At 49.5% G+C, this 17939-nt stretch overlaps 1 protein-coding gene across 1 annotated transcript; it reads right to left on the reverse strand.

Moving 5' to 3' along the window:
- Positions 1 to 945: 945 nt before the first annotated feature.
- RHOU (ras homolog family member U) lies at positions 946 to 8148 on the reverse strand. Its single transcript, XM_057407035.1, has 3 exons — positions 7806 to 8148; positions 6977 to 7035; positions 946 to 3963 (listed from the first exon to the last, which is right to left on the reverse strand). The coding sequence occupies exons 1-3, from the start codon at positions 8131 to 8133 to the stop codon at positions 3508 to 3510; spliced, it is 843 nt and encodes a 280-aa protein (XP_057263018.1). The 5' UTR covers positions 8134 to 8148; the 3' UTR covers positions 946 to 3507.
- Positions 8149 to 17939: the final 9791 nt, after the last annotated feature.

The raw sequence follows: 17939 nt of genomic DNA on the forward strand, positions 1-17939 counted from the left end.
AAAAGCAAAGTAAGAGTGCGCTTAAGTTTCCTTAGATACCCTCTACCGAGGTGTCTCAGTTCTAGTCAACCCTCAATCATACCCTAGAGCCATGTCCAATGCATAAAATATTAGGGGAGAAATGGTAAAGGTGACATTTTTTTTCCATGAAAAGGAAAAAAAAAAGATCTATTTTTCCTAGAGCACTTTAATTTGATATGAAAGAAAACAAAATCCTCTCTTGGGAACTTCCATCCATCACAAAGCAGCAGTGATTTCAGCATTCCTGGAAAACCTTACATGCAGCGGGCTTACTTCAGTGTGCTCTTATCAGCCTCAGCTGCCAGCCCATCCAGTATCTGAAGCAGGGCAGCTGAAGGAGCCTTTTGATCACAGCAGCACACACATGCAGTCACCCTGGCATAAAGGATGACCTGAACTGCATCAGCCCTGTCCAGATGTTGGGATGTGTAGGACAGCATCCTGCCTCAGCAGGAAAGCAATACCCCACAGATAGCAGAGTGATTTTTGGCAAGACGGGGTCTGGGCTTTCAGTTAGCACAGCCCCTTTTCCTGCAAAATCAGCATGCAAATGCGGAGTGACTTTGTCTCCAGCAAGCAAACCCCGACTTCAGGCCACCAGCACCCAAACCCATGGGAAGTGATTCTTACAGCAACAGCAGTGGGGATTCAACACCGGGTACTCACCAGAAAGGACCCACTGGTGCGTCAGGCACTCCTGCACTCCAGGCATGATCAGGGCACAAGCCTGCATGTGATGAAGCCCATCACACCCTTCCCACCCAGCCCAGCCTGCTGGAGACAGGGCAGGCAGGGAGAAGCCTGTAGTTTTAAACCAGAGGCACTTTGCCAGGGTACCAGGAGCACAGCCCCAGGCTTCAGTGTGGTGCATGGCCAGGGACTGTCCTCCAGCCTCCCCGAGCAGGTAGCAGAGGCAGACACATACACAGGTCAGAATTTATTTCCAAATACCTCATTTATATCATTCTCACATGAAATATTTCTTTCAGAATATAGCCTACACTTAGAAAACAGGAGAGGTTTTTTTTCATAAGGCACGTCAGATTATAGACTACATAGAGATATCTTTCCCTCAATTGCGCTATCTTCCCCTCGCTTGCGCTTGTAAAATACTGATGATTTTAAAAGTAATATTTCTAAAACCTAGACCCTGTGTAGCCCCATGTAGAGCAGTATTCGTAAAGTTGTAAGATTCAGTTTACACATACCTAGTAAAGGGCTATAACAAGTTGTATATACATCACATTTTCAGATACAGTCACAGCTGGCTACATTTAAAAGTAATGCTACTCCAGACTATGAAACAGGCTGCGTATAAAATATAACCTACTGCTTCCAGTACGGTGTGATACAAAGTAGGATGATCTTGCAGGAGAAATGTTGTTTCTGCAAATGGAAGCTGCTCAGATTCAAGCCTGTCTCCTTCCCAAACCCACATTTTTCATCCACCAAGACCATTTTACAGAGAAGCAAAGCACCCAAGAGAAATCCGGCTTTATGTTTTTGTCCAAGATGACGGTACGACTGCATATTTGAAATCCTGTCAAAGCATTCGAGTAAGAAATATAAAGGCTCAGATGTTAACTTCATGACCAGTAAACATTAAACCATTACCAATCAGATGCAACCAAGTTAAATGCATCCAGCTTCTGTGCTATGGAAACTGTTTTTCCAAGCTGTTCCAGTGCAGAAGCCAACACATTTTTATTGAATTAGGCCCTAGGTAAAGATTTCCATCCCATTTTCAAGTTTTCTGCGATGGAACATTACCCATTCTGCACTCATTTCACTGCAGAGGAGGAAAAAATACTGCCTCTGGAGCCTATGCCAGTACAGCCCAGAATCCATTTACATAGTGTCATTTTATTTAATGTGCCAGGAGGTAAACCATGGTCGGGTTTATCAACTCAAACGGCTTCCACAGTTCTCCTTTGTATCAGGCATTGATTCATTTCTGATGAAAAAAGGGTTCCGGCTTTCTGTCACTGCAGTTTAGTTTAAGACTATGCAAAAGGTCACTTCAAGGCTATGGCTGAAGGAGAAAAAAAAAGAATATAACCTGATCTTGAAATATCTAGGGGAAAACCCATAATCAGGGCCATAAAAAGGCAGGCAGGCAGACAGACAGCACAAACTAAATGGTCTCTGCAGGATAAGTTAAAATACTGATTCTTGCAGAGAGTCATGTTATCCCTCAGGTCACTTGAGCTTGCCAGGACTGGAATTAGGCTTAGTTTAGTAGGAACCAGGTTTAGTCAGAGAATAGGTCACATTCAACTCTGTGATCACTCAGCTACATTTTAGGCACATTTCAGCTAACCTGTTGGACTGGTGTGGGAAAAAAAACCCAATCAGTTAAATTGCTGGGGTGGCTTCAGCAAATTTCACCACTATAAGCTTGGACAAGATTCAAGCGCAAGCGACTGTTGCCTTTAGAAGGGAAACATTAACTTGGTTGAAAACAGCATCATGAAGAGGACACAGCAGCCTCAGTTTCTAGTGTCCAGTTTGTTATAAATCTTAACCTGCCTGATTTGTTATTTGTTTAGCAGCCTTAAAAGGTAAGGAGGGGCATCCTGAAATTCTTGCTGTAGATTTAAAGCCAGATGGGGTTTACGTGCTGCTGCACAGATATTTGTTTAAAAACGAAAGATAAAAAATAACCAACACAACAGCATTTACATTCCTTTCAGCTGAAATAGATGAACTGTCGTCATGTCTGCAAAAATACAGAGGAATTCGCCCCAGCTCAAGGTAGGCGAGTTAAAGCTTGGTCATGTTCTCGGGCTTTCACTCGGCATCCTGGGAAGGGCAGGAGAAGGAGGACAGAAAGGGCTTTCACAAAGTCAGGAGGTGACAAATGAGATACCAGCTCCATAAGGGATTAGGTTCCCTCACCACATGCTGAAGGTATATTCATGACCTTTCCAACCGTAGCATTTGCGTGTAGATTACACCTCTCGCATGCCCTTTTTAAAGTGATCCCCAAGAGTGTTGGCTTGGGAAGACACGGAGAAGAGAGCAGGAGTAGGGGTTTAAAGCTACAAACGTCAGTTAGGAGGCACAGTGTTATTTTTCCCTTTGATCGTCCATGTACAGAGCTCTACACTTCTACCACTGCTCACACGTTCCTCCTGCGAAGCCCTGGCGGCAAAGGCCTCTGCTGTGCTCCTCTCTGTTGCACATATCTTATAAGACAAGAAGTCAGATCCTTTGGACAAATCCTTCTACCCTCACAGACATGTGGTGTTTTTCTTCCTTAATGAAAGGTTTTAGTCATGAAACTGCATGCCAGACCTGATTTATAGCAATTATTTAACTAAGAATCCTTCTGCCACCCTCAAAAAGGCAGCTGAGATATCCAGTAGCAACATATACACATACATACAGATCTACACTATACACCTGGGACGACACAGAATGAGATTTCAGCTAATATAGCCTCTATTTGATTTCCTCAGAGCAGCACTCAGGTCCTTGCAACCCCTATACAAAACAGCAGTATTTTTTCCACCAGGATTTGGAGAGGTTTTTCATCTTGTCTGGAGTCCTGCACTTGGATTTCTTTGGTTGCTGCTGGGTATCTGAGTACTGAATGCCAGCCATGATGGCCGCATCAAAGACCTCCTTGAGGTTTTTCTGAGTCAAAGCAGAGCACTCAATGTAGGATGTGGCTTTTATTTCCTCGGCACAGAGCTTCGCCGCCTCCTCTGAGACAGGCTTTTCTTTGCACTTGTCCAGCTCAATGAGAACTTTGACGTCCTCCCGGAGGTCCGACTGAGTCCCAACAAGGATAATGGGGGCCTTGGGACAGTGGCACCGGATTTCAGGAACCCACTTCTCACTAACATTCTGGAAGGACGAAGGGCTCACCACACTGAAGCACAGCAGGAAGATGTCCGTGTTGGTGTAGCACAGTGGCCTGAGCTTGTCAAATTCATCCTGCATGGAAAGAAATTGCATTAGCATCCCATGGAAAGAGCACATCAGTCCCAGAGGACCCCCTTGACACTTGGGGAAGCTGAGGATCACCTACGACTGCCACCTTGAAAAGCACCTCAACATGAGCACCCAGACCACCCAACGAGGTGCATTACAAGCAGAAGTTCCCCACACCCAGCCTGAGGTCTCACGGCTGCTAGCCAGCAGGCACCCTGCCACCATTGGGCACATGGGACCAAGGTGGTGGCTTCCCCACCTAGCTGAGATTTTATGACTAATGCTGTGGCTTGTTTTGAGTGCTTAAATATTTCCTTAGCTCTTTGTAAGCAGGCCCTCTGCCCTATTTCAGCAAAGGAGCAATGATGGAGCAAGCAGGTTACAGCACACAAAAGCCAAAACATCAAAGTTTGGAAGGGAAAAGGCACTTTCTACAGGTCCATCTCTTACAGGAGGGAGTCAGTGAGCAGCCTCGAAGAGGAGCACTCATGTACTTCAATGCTGCTCTGCTGACACCCCTACCTCCAGATACAGGCAAGAACAGAAAGAATACCTTGTACCTTTCCTAGAATCACCTTCTGAACTTGTGACTGCTTAACAACATCCTAAAGGATATGGGAAAAATTTCCCTGCCATTGTGCCTAGGGATTTAAATCTGATGGGAGCAATAATGACTCACAATGTGCAGGCTTAACATGCCAGGGGCACAGAGTAAGAGCTTTACCTTTCCCTCCTTCCCACCCATGCCACATCAAACTGCAAACAGGTCTTCCAGCCTACCTTCCTTCCCCCCCCCCCCCCCCTTTTAGTGCAAACTCCAGCAAAGCAAGGCCCTTTTTCAGCTTCAGGAACTAGCCACAAAAAAAGCCAAACACCTCATGGTAACAAAGGCATGCTGATCCTCAGGGAAGAATGCAGCAAGAAGCAAGGGTTAACTCCAAGCAGGCTGCTTTTATGCTGACAGCAGGATAAAAGCAGGGTAACACTAGCAGCCTGAACAGGTAGGATTTGCTTCAGTGGTAGTGACATTTTAATTAAAACAGACCATGTTCTCAAAAGCTCTGAACTGGAAGTGCAAAGAACACACACAGCTAAGAACATCTCTCTGGTACCAGCACTTTATTGCTACACTGCAAGTTCCATGTTAATTTTCAAGATGTGGAATTTTGATTTAAAGCCTCTGGAAGCCCAGGATATGCAGTCTAAAACCCCCTGGAAGCCTCAGAAGTCTTGTTCTGCACAAATGAATTTCTTCCAGCAGTATCTCAAAGAGAGGCAGCAATTTATAAAACACGAGTTGAGAAAGCAAGCTTCATTAGCTCTCTTGATTCTCAGATTAAGCCTCAGAGGAAACCAGGCTCTCATTGCCTGGCCCAGGAGAAGGCCCATATTTATCAGGAGATGCTGCTCTGAACGAGAGGGCCATTTACAGAAAGGCACCTTGCCTTATAATTGCCTCTGCTTGCTACGTGAGAAACCTCAAAAGGACTCGATTCAATGAGTTTGAAAGCCAAACCCAGATCTTAAGGATTTCTACCGAGATGAAATAGTGCCTTTTACATAAAGTCCCAAGTACACTCCTGTGGTTTCAGTTGTGGGTGCATGTCATTGCAGGGACTCTGCACTTCTTTGGGCTGGTGATGCTGAAATACAGTTTCTCTTGACTGGAGTGCTTGCTTAGCTGCAGATTTCAGCAGCCATCTCACAGCAGCAGGTTTACTGAAGTATCCAGCTAGGTATCTTTTATTCAGGATGACTTCTGTCTGTTTAGATTACCCCTTCATTTTTGAAGCAGTGACTCTACCCATTCCAGCTGCACTTGGGCAGCCAGAGCAAACATCCTAACCATTAAGGGCAGCGAAGGCAAGAGGTGACTGGGCTTGCCTGTCCCTCCTGCAGCTTGCAGCCATGTTTTCACAGGCACTGCCCATCACCCAATGGCAATTTCACCTGCCAAGCTCTGCATGCAAGCACATACAGCCCCAGCTGCTGTAGTACCACCCTCAGCAGGACACAAAATCACGGGACAGTTCCACAGTGGTACTTCCCATCCTTTACCCTTTTCCTGCAGAAGGGTGCTTGTAGGATTTCAGCTTTGGTTTGTAGGGCACATGGGAGTCCTACACTGCTGTCTAGGACGGCACAGCCCTTCAAACCCCCTTCCTAAGTAGGGCGCCCAGTTACAACTCACCTAAATAGGTTTGTATGTTAAGGCCACTGAGATTTTTAGCGTGGTTTTGGGAAGGCATAGATGCGGATCCACAGAGCTGCACAGGAACCCAGCTCCTACTGTCTTGAAACATCAGCTAGGTAGCAAAACACTTCTGGATACTTTTTGTCTATCCACCCTAGCAGGCAGTGTTACACACTGCTCAGGGTGGTACAAGCCAGGGACTTGCAGAAAACACAAGACAGTAAGAAATGGGCTCTTTTCATTTATCAGGCAAACTAGGAGCCGAGAGGCATCAGCCACCCTCAACTCTTGGATTTGGGGGGGCAGCACTTTTTAAGGGGCCAGGAACGGCAAATATGAAGACTCCGCAGGCAACACCCCAGAGGACTTTTTTCTCCCTTAAGCTTCTGCTCCTTCAAAAGCTCACTCTATCTCCAGACACCTACAGCTGTGGATAATTTGCATGCATACATCCCAAACACTGTAATTCCTAAACCCGCAGTTACTTAGCAAACATAAAGACAGCAACAACCGCTCAAAGAGAAAACCAGGTGGCCCTTGAATCCCCAATATGTTCAGCCTCTCTAGTCAGGCTAAGCAGAGCAACAGCTTGAGCAAAGCAGAGCAGCAGCCTGTGCCCAGCCCGGGTGCTGGGGTCCCCCCATCCTTCAACAGACGCCGGGCAGAACAGCAAGTTAAGCAGCAGTGAAAATTATAGCAGTTTAATAAGATGATCAAACACCGGGAAGCCTTTCAAATCCATGAAGTCATTAGCAGGACTACTTTGCGCAACAACTTCTCCCCTCCCGCTGTCAGTTAAATCAAGTAAGTGGCTTCACTGACCTGACCAGCTGTGTCACAGAGCTGAAGTCTCACCGGCTTGCCATCGACAGACACGACAGCTTTGGAAAGAAAGGAGGAGGGAAGGGGGGAAAGTGTGGTGAGTCCAATTTTACACGTTTTCCATTAAAGAAAGAGGAAGAAAAGAAGGTTTACCATCCCTCAGCTCTTACAGTCTTCAGTTAGTTTAGATTTAACAACTGAGCAGAGCTGGGAGTCCATAGCTGACACTGGGGCACACACAAGCCTTCAGGGCTTTCCGATTCACTTCCCCGCAAGAGATGTGGCAAGCAGAGCACTAACCCTCAGCGGCGGCAGGAGAGCGAGCCCAGCCGTACGGGTCTTTCTTCCACCACAACGGGTTTACTCTGTTTAGTTTATATCATATTGTACACCTTCAACACGTCCGGGACACACCGCCACCCCCCGCGCTGAGCCAAAGGCAAACCCCTGAACCTCCCCCTATGTAATGGGGGGACACAAGGCGAGTATGTAAACCTTCCTTTTAGGCGCTTCCCATCTGGCCGAGAGCTGGGACTTTTAGACCGGAGCGTACACAATTAAAGCCCGACTTTGGCTTTGGCCGCACTGCCTAGCGCAACACCAGCTGCCAGCCCGACCCCGTTACACGAAGGTCTGCCGGTGCTGCTCCCTGAGACGGAGCTCTTAACACGCCCCGGTCCTGCCTCAAATAAATAACCAAGATGGACATCCCCAGGCAGGACCGTCACGGCCCCGAGGAAGGCACAGCCAGGACGTGCCGCTCCCCCCCACCCCGAGGCAGCACCCCCTCCCAACGTCCGGTCCCCCCACTGCCGCCGCCGGCGCTTACCGGAGAAGTTGTCGAAGGCGGTGGGGATGTACTCGGTGGGGTACCCGTTGGTGGTGTAGCTCACCACCAGGCTGGTCTTCCCCACAGCGCCGTCCCCCACCAGCACGCACTTGATGCTGCGCCGCGGCTCGGCCCCCGCTCCGGCCCCAGCTCCGACTCCGGCGGCGGCTCCAGCTCCCGTCGCCCGGCAGCGGCCACCCAGCGCTGCCCCCAGCGCCGCCGCCGCCCGGCCGCTGCGCACCCTGCGCGGGGGCACCGGCGGCACCTCGCAGCCGCCCGGCACCGGTTTGCTGATGTAGCCCGCCTCGCCCTCCTGCTGCGGCGGCATCCGCGCGGCGACGCAGAGCCCCGCCGGCCGGGGGGCGGTGCGCGGCCCGGGGCCGCCGGCCGAGGGACGGCGGGGAGCAGCGGCGGCGGGCGTGCGGTGCGGGGCCCCGGCGGGCCGGCAGGAGCGGCGCGACCGCCGCGAAGCCAGCCCCGGCGCCGCTGGCTCTCCCCGTACACAAGCGGTAGCGGCAGCTCCCGGAGCAGTCGGTGGCGGGATCCCGGCTGTACTGCGCTCGCCTCGCCCCGCGCTACCAAGTCCCAACCGCCAGTCCCGCGCCTCCGCGTGACATAGCTCTGCGCGGGGAGGAGCCGGCGCCGCCCGGCACGGCACGGCACGGCACGGCACGGCACGGCACCGCCCGGCACCGCCCGGCACCGCCCGGCAGGCGGCGCCACAGTGCTCAGCACCGCCCGCACCGACGGCGGCGGACAAGCGGGCAGGGGGCGAGCCCGCAGCGAGGCGCTCTTCTCATTGGCTCCCTCGCCCCGCCGCGCAGCGCTATTGGCTGTTGGGACAGGGGCGCGCCGGGCCTCTTCCCCCCTGCCGTCGGGGTCTGCGGCCGCTCCTGCCCGGCCCCTCTGCCGGTGGCCGCGTTCAGGCCGCGCCGCCCTGCGGGAGCGGCGGGTCCACCGCGTTACCGGGGTGCTGCGGACAGGGCGCTCGCCTGAGGGACCGAAGGCTGCCCGGGTACGGCTGGGCGGCCGCGCTCCGAGTCGAGCCACCCCTCGCTACCTGCGGAGTGCTGGGGGGACTGTACCCCTAGCCCGCGTGGAAAGCAGTACTCTTTCTGCTATGTACCCAGCAGTATGCTACACGGTAAATCTCTCACCTACAGCCTGGGAAGGGATAAACTGGGCCCTGTGCTGTGGGAAATGTGGGACTATGCCTTTAGCACCGTTGAAATAAGTTAGACATGGAAAAGTTTTGAGGTTGAACACAGAAAATGAAAAGCTGCTGAAAAGACTGTCTCTGCCCTAAATTTGGAACATTATTAACACATTTCTTCTGGGGCCCTTAATAGTACTGTGCAAACACGAACAGTGCCACCTGGAGCACCTGGGATGTAGATGTTGTTGGTATCCTCATTTTGCAGACAGCAAGTACAGGCATTGTAACTTACCCAAAGCAGTGCCGATAACTCTGTGGCAGAGTCGAGAGTTCAGTTTACCATTTTCAGCGTCACTGAGTTCCTGGTGCGATCTGGAGTGCAGTTTCCCATTTCCCTTGCTGAACTAGAAACCCACATGACGCTGCTAGTTTCGTACCCACAGCATGCACAGCATGTGGTACCTGCTACACATCATGCGCCAGCAGCCTGTCCCATGCTCACAGGAAGACATGGAAAGGTCAGGCCTATGGGGCTTGTGGTCTTCCTGCTTCTATAAACCCTGGGGCTCTGTGGTCTGACCACCAAAGACCCTACCAAGGCTCATGCCTCCTGGAAATAAACACTCAGTACAGCTGATCTTGCTTTCCTATGTGCCCTGGCCTCTTCTATGGGAACAGCCACTGTGGCTCACCATGACAACATTGCACTTCAAAGCAGGGTCAGAGCCAAGGTACTCCCTGTTTTAAGGTAGATGAAAAGACCCCAGGTTAGATGCCTTGTGCATGCAGTTGGAGGGCTGGGGAAGAAAAAGCTCTTGATCCCTGTGCTGGGGTGGCAGCATGCACCCACTCCCTTCAAGGAGCACAGCAGCCAACAGAGCACAGGGACTCAGTGTGACCCTCATGCTCAAGACCCTTAGGAACTGCTGACCCTCCCGTGAGGCTCCCCAGTCCTGCAGAATTACCTTCCCCTCAAAGAATGTCCTGGTTTCAGCTGGGATAGGGTGCTGTCAGGTGTGGGTGCTAGTGCCAGAGAGAGACATCACAGGGCAGCCGCTACAAGCAAGAAGCGTTTCTCCATCAGATGCTTTTGTACACTGACTCCTCCGTGATGAAGTCTGAGAAGAGGCGATGACCCAGGCAGCTGAGCTTTGCCCGGCTTGACAGCCATAAGGGATGGAGCAGGAGCTCGCCTGTGCTCAGGCATGTACTAAAATAACAGAAATGGCTTAATTCATACCTTTGGTTATTTTTGGTGCAAGTCCTCATGGCCTAGGTTAGAACAAAAGCACTCTATTTTAATTTTGTGTAATTATAGCCTGTCTACATAGAAAAGCTGAATTGCTTTAACAATGCTGTTGCAGCTAACTCCCCAGAGTATAGGTGCAGTTGTGCCGGGATAATGCTAATATGGCTTATTCTTGTTGGGAAAGGGGAAAACATTACGTGTGTAGGTGCAGGCTCACTTTGCACCCAGCTGCAGCTGTTAGAAATGTTACCACCACGGCAGCCTGCTGCTACACTTGTTTCTGGGGGTTCTGCCTCCATAGCAGAGCCGTAAAGGCTACGTGCTCCACAGCCACCTGGTTGCAAGGTCACCGTGTTTAATTCAGTATTAGGCAGCTTCAGCCCAGCAGATGTTTCACTGAAAGGGGTGAGAAGCCTTTGTGTGGCTGCTCTGCTGTAATGGGTGAGGGAGCTCAGAGCTACCCATAGTGTGGTAATACCTTGAACGGCGATGCTGTTTCAACAGTGAGCCACACAGCTTAATGCAGGAGTGAGAGAGGTGATAAATCACATCCCTGATTGAAATCAAGCCCTGATCCCAGTACCAAAAATTGTTGTGGGTCCTTCTTTCGCTTCACCTAAGCCAAGAGGAAAATGGGTGAATTGCACAGAGACTTGTGTCCCTTCTGAACTGAAAACAAATTGCTTCAGTGAAAGTTTGAAGGTAGCCAGTATCTACACAAGACAAGGAATAACATATTCAGTCATTTCTGAAGAACATCATGGGACATGGAGACTAGGTGCTGTTATGTCTGGTACATTTGGTCCCTACTGCTCTGTGCAGGGGGCAAAGCCACATTTGCCATCCAGTCTCATTTTTATTTTGTGTGGTTCTGAGTGTATGCACAGCTGCATCTCTACACAAGACAAGGCGATGCTAACAAAAGGCCCATATAATAGGAAAAGGCATGGCTTTTAAGACTCTAGTTCCCTCTGAGAGTTGATTTTTCAGGTTCTAAGCAGCACCCAAGAAAGCTGTCTCACACACGCATGAGCTTTGATAGAAAGGCCTGTTCTACCTGAGGAACAGAGCTGTCAAGAGGAGTCTCCGTCTCCATGCCCAGATGCTTGTTACCCTTCTCCTGCCAGCACCCAGCAGTCAGTAGTTTTCCATCTCTAGAAATCCAGAGGAATTTTCCACCTTGGGGAACAAGAAATTGGAGAAAAGTCAATAGACCAGACTAGGTTCATACCACATTTATGCAAGGAAAGAAATAAAAGTAGTACTAAAATTATAACTATATTTTACTCTCAGCAGCATCCCATAAATCATATACTTCATTAGTATTGTGGAATGGCATGTGATGCTGGAAGTCAGCATACAGTAAATGCAGGAAATACTGTATGCTGGTCAGCTTTGGCCATCTTGGACACTGTCATGGCATGCTGAAGTCATGTCAGCAGATGAATTTCTATCTGTTTTGGACAGGGTGCCAAGTGAAGGTGAGCAGATATGCTGTGATCTCTGATGCCAGGATGGAATATGACCCAACTGAGGAGGGCACAAAGGTGCCTGAGCATTGTCACCTCTTATCTGCAGTGACAAATGGCAAATCCATGGTCTGTATCAATGCTACAATGAGAACTCCTCTTGTAGGGGGCCTAAAAGGATGCTGGAGAGGGACTCTTCATTAGGGACTGTAGTGATAGGACAAGGGGTAATGGGTTAAAACTTAAGCAGCAGAAGTTTAGATTGGATATAAGGAAGAAGTTCTTTACTGTAAGGGTGGTGACGCACTGGAATGGGTTGCCCAGGGAATTTGTGAATGCTCCATCCCATGCCAGGCTGGACAGAGCCTTGGGTGACATGGTTTAGTGTGAGGTGTCCCTGCCCATGGCAGGGGGGTTGGAACTTGATGATCTTAAGGTTCTTTCCAACTCTAACTATTCTATGATTCTATGATTCTAACTCAGTAAGAGAAAAGATGCACAACCACAGGGAAACTCCTGTAGGTGGGAGATGAGAAGGCGAGCAATATGCCCTGGGTGACAATCCATTTGAACAGCTTCAAAGGATGATGTGAGAAAGCTCTTCATGCAAATGTTGTGAGCAAAAAATGCCACATGCACATTTTTAAACACCTTCAGTAGACAAACACAGCCAATGCATTGAACTAAGTAGGCTCCACCAAGATAGCTATAACAGTCTGCATTGTATCTGCTGGGTAGGGGGGCGTGAGTGGATTCAGAGCTGCATGGTTGCCCTATACTGTAATGTACCCTATCAAATACAGTAGCCTTTTGTGTAAGAGGATGAGCTAACTGGTTGTTTTGCAGGAGGGGGGCCCATTTGCACCACAGCGGCAAGTCAGAGCAGCTCCCAGGCAGGCGTGCTGGTAGTGGGCTGAGCGGGCATTGATGGAGGGATGCTGTAACAGATAGCCGCTGTCTCCAACGCTTTTGGCCTCAACCCTATCACACGCACACATCTTACAGGTTTAACTCAATTGTTTTCAGAGCTCTAAGCTGGGGGATAAACAGGCTTAACTCCACGTAGGTCAACAGGGTGGCAGTTATCTGTCTCAGGGCTGAATCTGTCTCATTATCAAGCAGTTCACAGAAAAGCTCCTGCTCTATCTTACATGCTCATATTAGTTAAATATTATGCTTCGAGAAAAATGACAGAGAGAGGAAATTATTTTATCAAGAAGTGAAGCAGGTCATTGTTACATCCTACCTTATCGTTGTCCCTGTGATATAGCAAATATGAACTGGATGCTGGCCTTGTAGAATGAAGCTTTTTTCTTGTAGAAACTTGAAAAGCCTGACACGGAGAGAGGCAAGGGAGTGAGGCGGTGTGGTCCGAGCATGACGTGATGCACTGCTGCTTGTTCCAGGGAAGGGTACAGCCGGCTCTGCAGGGCTGTCACCAAGATCCTGTTCTTTGTTGGAACAAAACCATCTGTGATGCAGTCCTTCGTTTTCCAAAGAGCAGGATCAAGCTGAGCTGGCCCATGGCAGGGGAGGTGGGGAGAAAAGAAAGGGCAACAACTTGGGAAAGAAAAGGCAGCTTTTATGAATCATGGCTCTGACCTGTTCTGACTCAAGAGAAGTGCTTTTGTGGCTGTTCTTTGAGAACTAGGAGAGGAAGAGCTAGGGAAGTACAAGATACTGCTGCTTTTACTCTCTATACATATTTCACAGGGCTTTTTTTTTAAAGAACATTTTAATCACCCAAGATATCATCTCAGGGAAGTTTTCGCTCCCTGGGGAAAGGGATTAGTGAGTGGCACGCATTAACACAATAAACTCTCACCAACCTCCAGCTAAGCTCTGATTGAGAAGAGACAAGCAAAAATTCACAGGCAAAAAGGATTGTTGAGATCAACCTAAAAAAAATCCCCCAAAATAAAATAAAGCACAATTGCTTCAAGCTTCACAGATTCCTTGTTAATTCAGAAAACAAATTAACCCTAACCTCCTATCTGTAGTGCCTCTGCAGGGGAACCACTGTGGGAGGTGAGCCCTTTATCTCTCTTTCAAAATCCTTTTCAGCTGATCTGGGGTCACAGCTGCTGAAAAGGACACTGAACAGCCTCATAAACGTGAGTGGTATCATATGGTGCTTGTAAAATATGCCCAGATTGGACTGAAATGGTCACCTGAAGGGGTAAACAGAGATCAGTACTTTCTGGAGAGCTCCATAATCTCCCCACCATCACCGGCTGGGCCTTATGTGTCCTTACATGAGCCCATGTTTCCTGGGGGGTGAGAGCAGTTTCCTAATGGGGTACTTCTGTCAACAGTGCTGGGAGGTGAGGGGCACAGTGAGACCTGCAGGGATGCTCCCACACTCGTTTCTGCGCTCACCCTCTCAGTGAAGCTTGGCCAGCCAATGGATACATGGTGACCTATCTCCATGGACAGTTTGACCCATGCATTTTCAGTTGGTTACTCAAAGTCTGAAAAACAATGATTGGTCCCAGTGTTATCTCCTTTGGAGCCAGCCGCTTCCTCTTGGTATCAAACTTGGAAGAACCCCATGGCCACTGCTGAAAAGCCTTTTCCCTTTCCACTTTTAAAGATCTTTTCTGAAAGCAGTTGCTAGGTGGGGATTAAAAGGCTTGGAAGAAGCCAGCACAAGTGCCAGTTTTACTGAAAGTGAGCAGGCTGTTCTTTCCTGATAGCTGCCCGAGTTTGAGGGAAGGCATCACAGAACAGCACCTACAGCTGTCTCTGGGATAGCTTAGCAGAGGGGGAAAAGCCATGCTTTTTTCTGTGCTGCTTGGTAACACAAAGACAGGAAAGCACAGAACACGGCACACTTGCTGCAGAGCAAACCCTGCTGTCCCGATCTGCATGGTTCTGGCTCAGCATTTATTTATATAAATACTGGCTCCAGTGTTTGTCCTGAAGGCTCCCAGTTACCTCCCTGATCCCCAGCTTAGCTGAGCCAGCTCAACACTGAGTCCAGCCACCTCCCTTGCCCTGGCAGCTGCAGCTGGGGAGGAGCAGGTACTTCTCAGCATGCTGTGCTTCACCCCACCAGAAATCTGCTTTGGGACAGGAACTGTAAGCAGGTTTGGGATGCTGAAAAGCAGTTACCCAGGTATTACGCTTCTCTTCTTTGTCAGGGATAGGATGAAAACCTTCAATTCCCAGGTTTTCAGGCCAGAACTTTTCAGCTACAATAGGTTTGCATAATCACACATTGAAGACAGTCACTCTGTAAGTTATTTTTTGCTTTTCAAGTGTCCCATCTCTACCTGTGAGTCCTTTGCTCACTATTTTGTTAGCAGCCAGAGTGTTGCCTGGTCAGCATACAAGGCTGGGCTCAGGAAATTGCCATTCTAGCCCCGGCTTTCCTGCTCACACACCTTCCTCTGCTTGAGGATTGAGCTGGATTTAGAAAGAAAGAGTTGCCAGAATGGTATTACCAGCACAGCTCTACAAGGCAAACCCTCACAGGGTAGTTTATTTTCACACATCACTGTTTTGACCAGCCTGGCTTAAACCAGTTTTCTGAACAGAATAAGATTCCAAGGGCTCCTTTACTGGGTAACCTTGGCAGGCAAATGTCCTCTCTTAGCTGGGGAGAGAGCAGGCAGAATTCATGTGCCTGAAAAAAGCTTTACAGGATAACTTCTGTTGAGTGAAAAGAGCCTCAGTTTACCAGGATATGAAAAGATACTTCTTGTATGTCTTGAAGTCCTCAGATTAAAGATGTGAGCAAGGGCAAAGAATTACTGGTAGATTCTGGCTTCAAACCTCCTTCTCCTGCTGTTTTATGGTTTTCCATACCTTTGAGAGAGAGTGCTAGAGCAACAAGAACCAAAATGCTGAACCTGCCCTGGCTCCAGCGGTTCAGAAGAGGGGTTTCAATGGAGAAGTGACATAGGGGCTTCGAGCTCTAGCCTCTGTTAGCTGTAAATACAAACCACTAAAAGGCACCGGAGCTTTCCCACTGCAGTGAAGGCATTGGGAGCAGGAGATTAATAGGTTGCCAGCTGTGTCGGAATGAGAAGCCAAGCAAGGACCCAGACACTTTCAGTCGGAAGTGGATTGAGACCTCAGCAGGGACACATGGCAAGTCAGCCAAGAGCCACACATGGAAAACTGAGCGAGGCAGCGCAGGCAAACATTTCTTATCTTTGCTTTACGTCAATAGAAATGGCATTGTAAAAGAGGCAGCAAAGTATTTGCTGGAGAGGAGGAGGGAAAAGTCCTCAAGGTTTCTTGGCTGTAGGTGTGGGTTTTAAGACGCTACTGTTTTCCTCAGAAACTTGTCATTGAAAATGAACAGGCAAAAATCACCCAGTGAGTTTCTCCAGAAGGTTGCTTGTTTCGGGCTGTGCAGGCAGGAATGCTGCCTGCCACTGCTGTTGCACTCACAACACAGCTGGGGAAGTACAAGCTCTTAAACCAGCCCCAAACACAGCTGCAATAATTACCCTGTCTACTCTGATTTGCCACAAAATGGGACTCGGGGGAGAGGCAGACCTCAGAAATCTGGGGCTGTCTGCAAGGTGATGCCCTTTTGCAGCCGTCTCCTCACTGCTGCTGCTTTACCAGCAGCCCACCCCAATTACCTCTATTGGCTTTTGCTTTGTTCTCTGGTTTTATTATGTTCCTTAAAGTTAATTAACAGAAGAGTGGATGAGGCCCAGATTTCTTGTATGGATTTTTTTTGTGGTGGTGGTACTTTTCATCTTTCCTACCAGAAGCAGTACTGAGCAAGGAGAAGACTCAGCAAGGAGAATGAGAAAGGCCATGAGTGGGTCTCATCTCCTCGGTGGGGTCCGATGTTGCAGCCACATCGCATGTGGGTAATGGGCCCTCGTTGCACCCTCTGCTGTCAGCACCCCAAAGCACGGAAAGGCACAAAATATTCCCACCACGAAGGACGTGTGCAGGTGTCAGTGAGGAAATGAGTCAGGAAGAACAAAAGGCTGGGATAAATACAGGTGAAGCCTCCCAGCCTGGATCCATATGGCCCCAGGATCTATTCCTCCCCAGTGGAGCCTTGGGCTGGCCACTGGCCAAAGCAAAGCTTGTCACCGGGTGATGGCCAAGGGTGGGCTCATTGCAGCTGCATGGCTTGGGGCAGGGTCACCTGTCACCTCACCATCAGGGAGCTGTGGCTTCCAACATCTCCCTCCTCCTGCCACAAATCCTCACCCCAGGTTCACAGGGCTCCACAGGGATGTTAAACTTGTGCCTGGGAGCTGGCTGTGGAAAGCTGAAGGTGCTCTGCCAAAAGGCCCAGTTGTGACTGTTCAGGTATGAAAATAATGATTCTGGTTATAAAAACATGGATCTCAAAATAGGGTTGTAGATGAAACAGTTCAGTTTCATACAGTACCTTAATTAATGAATACAGATTCTCTGTGTTAGCAGTCCCTGAAACCATGGTGATGGACGTGATCCAAGAGCAGACGACGCTGTGGCTGAAAGACTGATCATCTCAATGCTAACACAGGCATGGGGAAAAGAAATGTGGAAAATTTACGCTGAACTGTTTTCTGGTTTTCTCAGCAGAGGAACTTCAGGCAATGCAGATCTAAAGTGTTGAGCACCCTCTGCTCTTCCAAACCAATTTTCTCTGCAGAAACTTTCTGTATGGATTTGATACATGGCCTCTGAGAGGCCCCGAGGACTCATATGTCCAGTAAGTCAAAGCACATGGGGTGGAAGAGCCAGGTCTCTGCCTAAGCTCCTGCAAGTCCCTAAGGGTTAAGTTAAGTGCAAGCCTGATGGTGTTCTCAGGACCAGACTTGCCCAGCACATGCTTTAAGCCACCCAGCCTCATCAGGCTGGGTTTCATCTCAGTTGCAGAGCTCAGAGGAGGTGGCCACATCTCACACTCTGTGGTCCCAAGAAGCTCGGCATCTGCACCAGACCTGGGGCACATCTCCTTGCCTGGCTCATCCTCACCAGCCCAAGGGGCTTCAAGCACTGGGGCTGGGGCAGAAGGTTGAGAAACAAGCGGGCTGTGGGACCTGAAGACTTCTCTGGAGCCACATTGCCCTTTCAGTGTCCCCATGGGTCTGTTTTGCCCCTCAGACCTAGGGGCTGAGCAGCACTTCCCCACCCCACAGGGATGCAGGAATGAGTAAATCCATTAAAAGCCATGCAGTGTCAAGGCTACACATCCACTGGTGTGCCCAGCCATCCCCAGAGGGGCAAGCTCTTGTCTCCCTGGAGCAGGAGAGCTGTGCCCAGACTGCCTGCTGGGAACTCTCCATTGCCCA

The sequence above is a fragment of the Pezoporus wallicus genome, unplaced genomic scaffold (assembly GCF_028554395.1).
Source record: "Pezoporus wallicus isolate ANWC-B61680 ecotype Strahan unplaced genomic scaffold, APGP_CSIRO_Pwel_v1 scaffold_6362, whole genome shotgun sequence".
NCBI lineage: Eukaryota > Metazoa > Chordata > Aves > Psittaciformes > Psittacidae > Pezoporus > Pezoporus wallicus.

What these genes read in the sequence shown, in the direction of transcription:
- RHOU (XM_057407035.1), bottom strand. Translation starts at nt 8,133, where the DNA reads ATGCCGCCGCAGCAGGAGGGCGAGGCGGGCTACATCAGCAAACCGGTG. An exon ending in CGCCTTCGACAACTTCTCCG is followed by an intron (nt 7,036 to 7,805) that starts GTAAGCGCCGGC and finishes TTCTTTCCAAAG; the next exon opens with CTGTCGTGTCTGTCGATGGC. An exon ending in TCTGTGACACAGCTGGTCAG is followed by an intron (nt 3,964 to 6,976) that starts GTCAGTGAAGCC and finishes CTTTCCATGCAG; the next exon opens with GATGAATTTGACAAGCTCAG.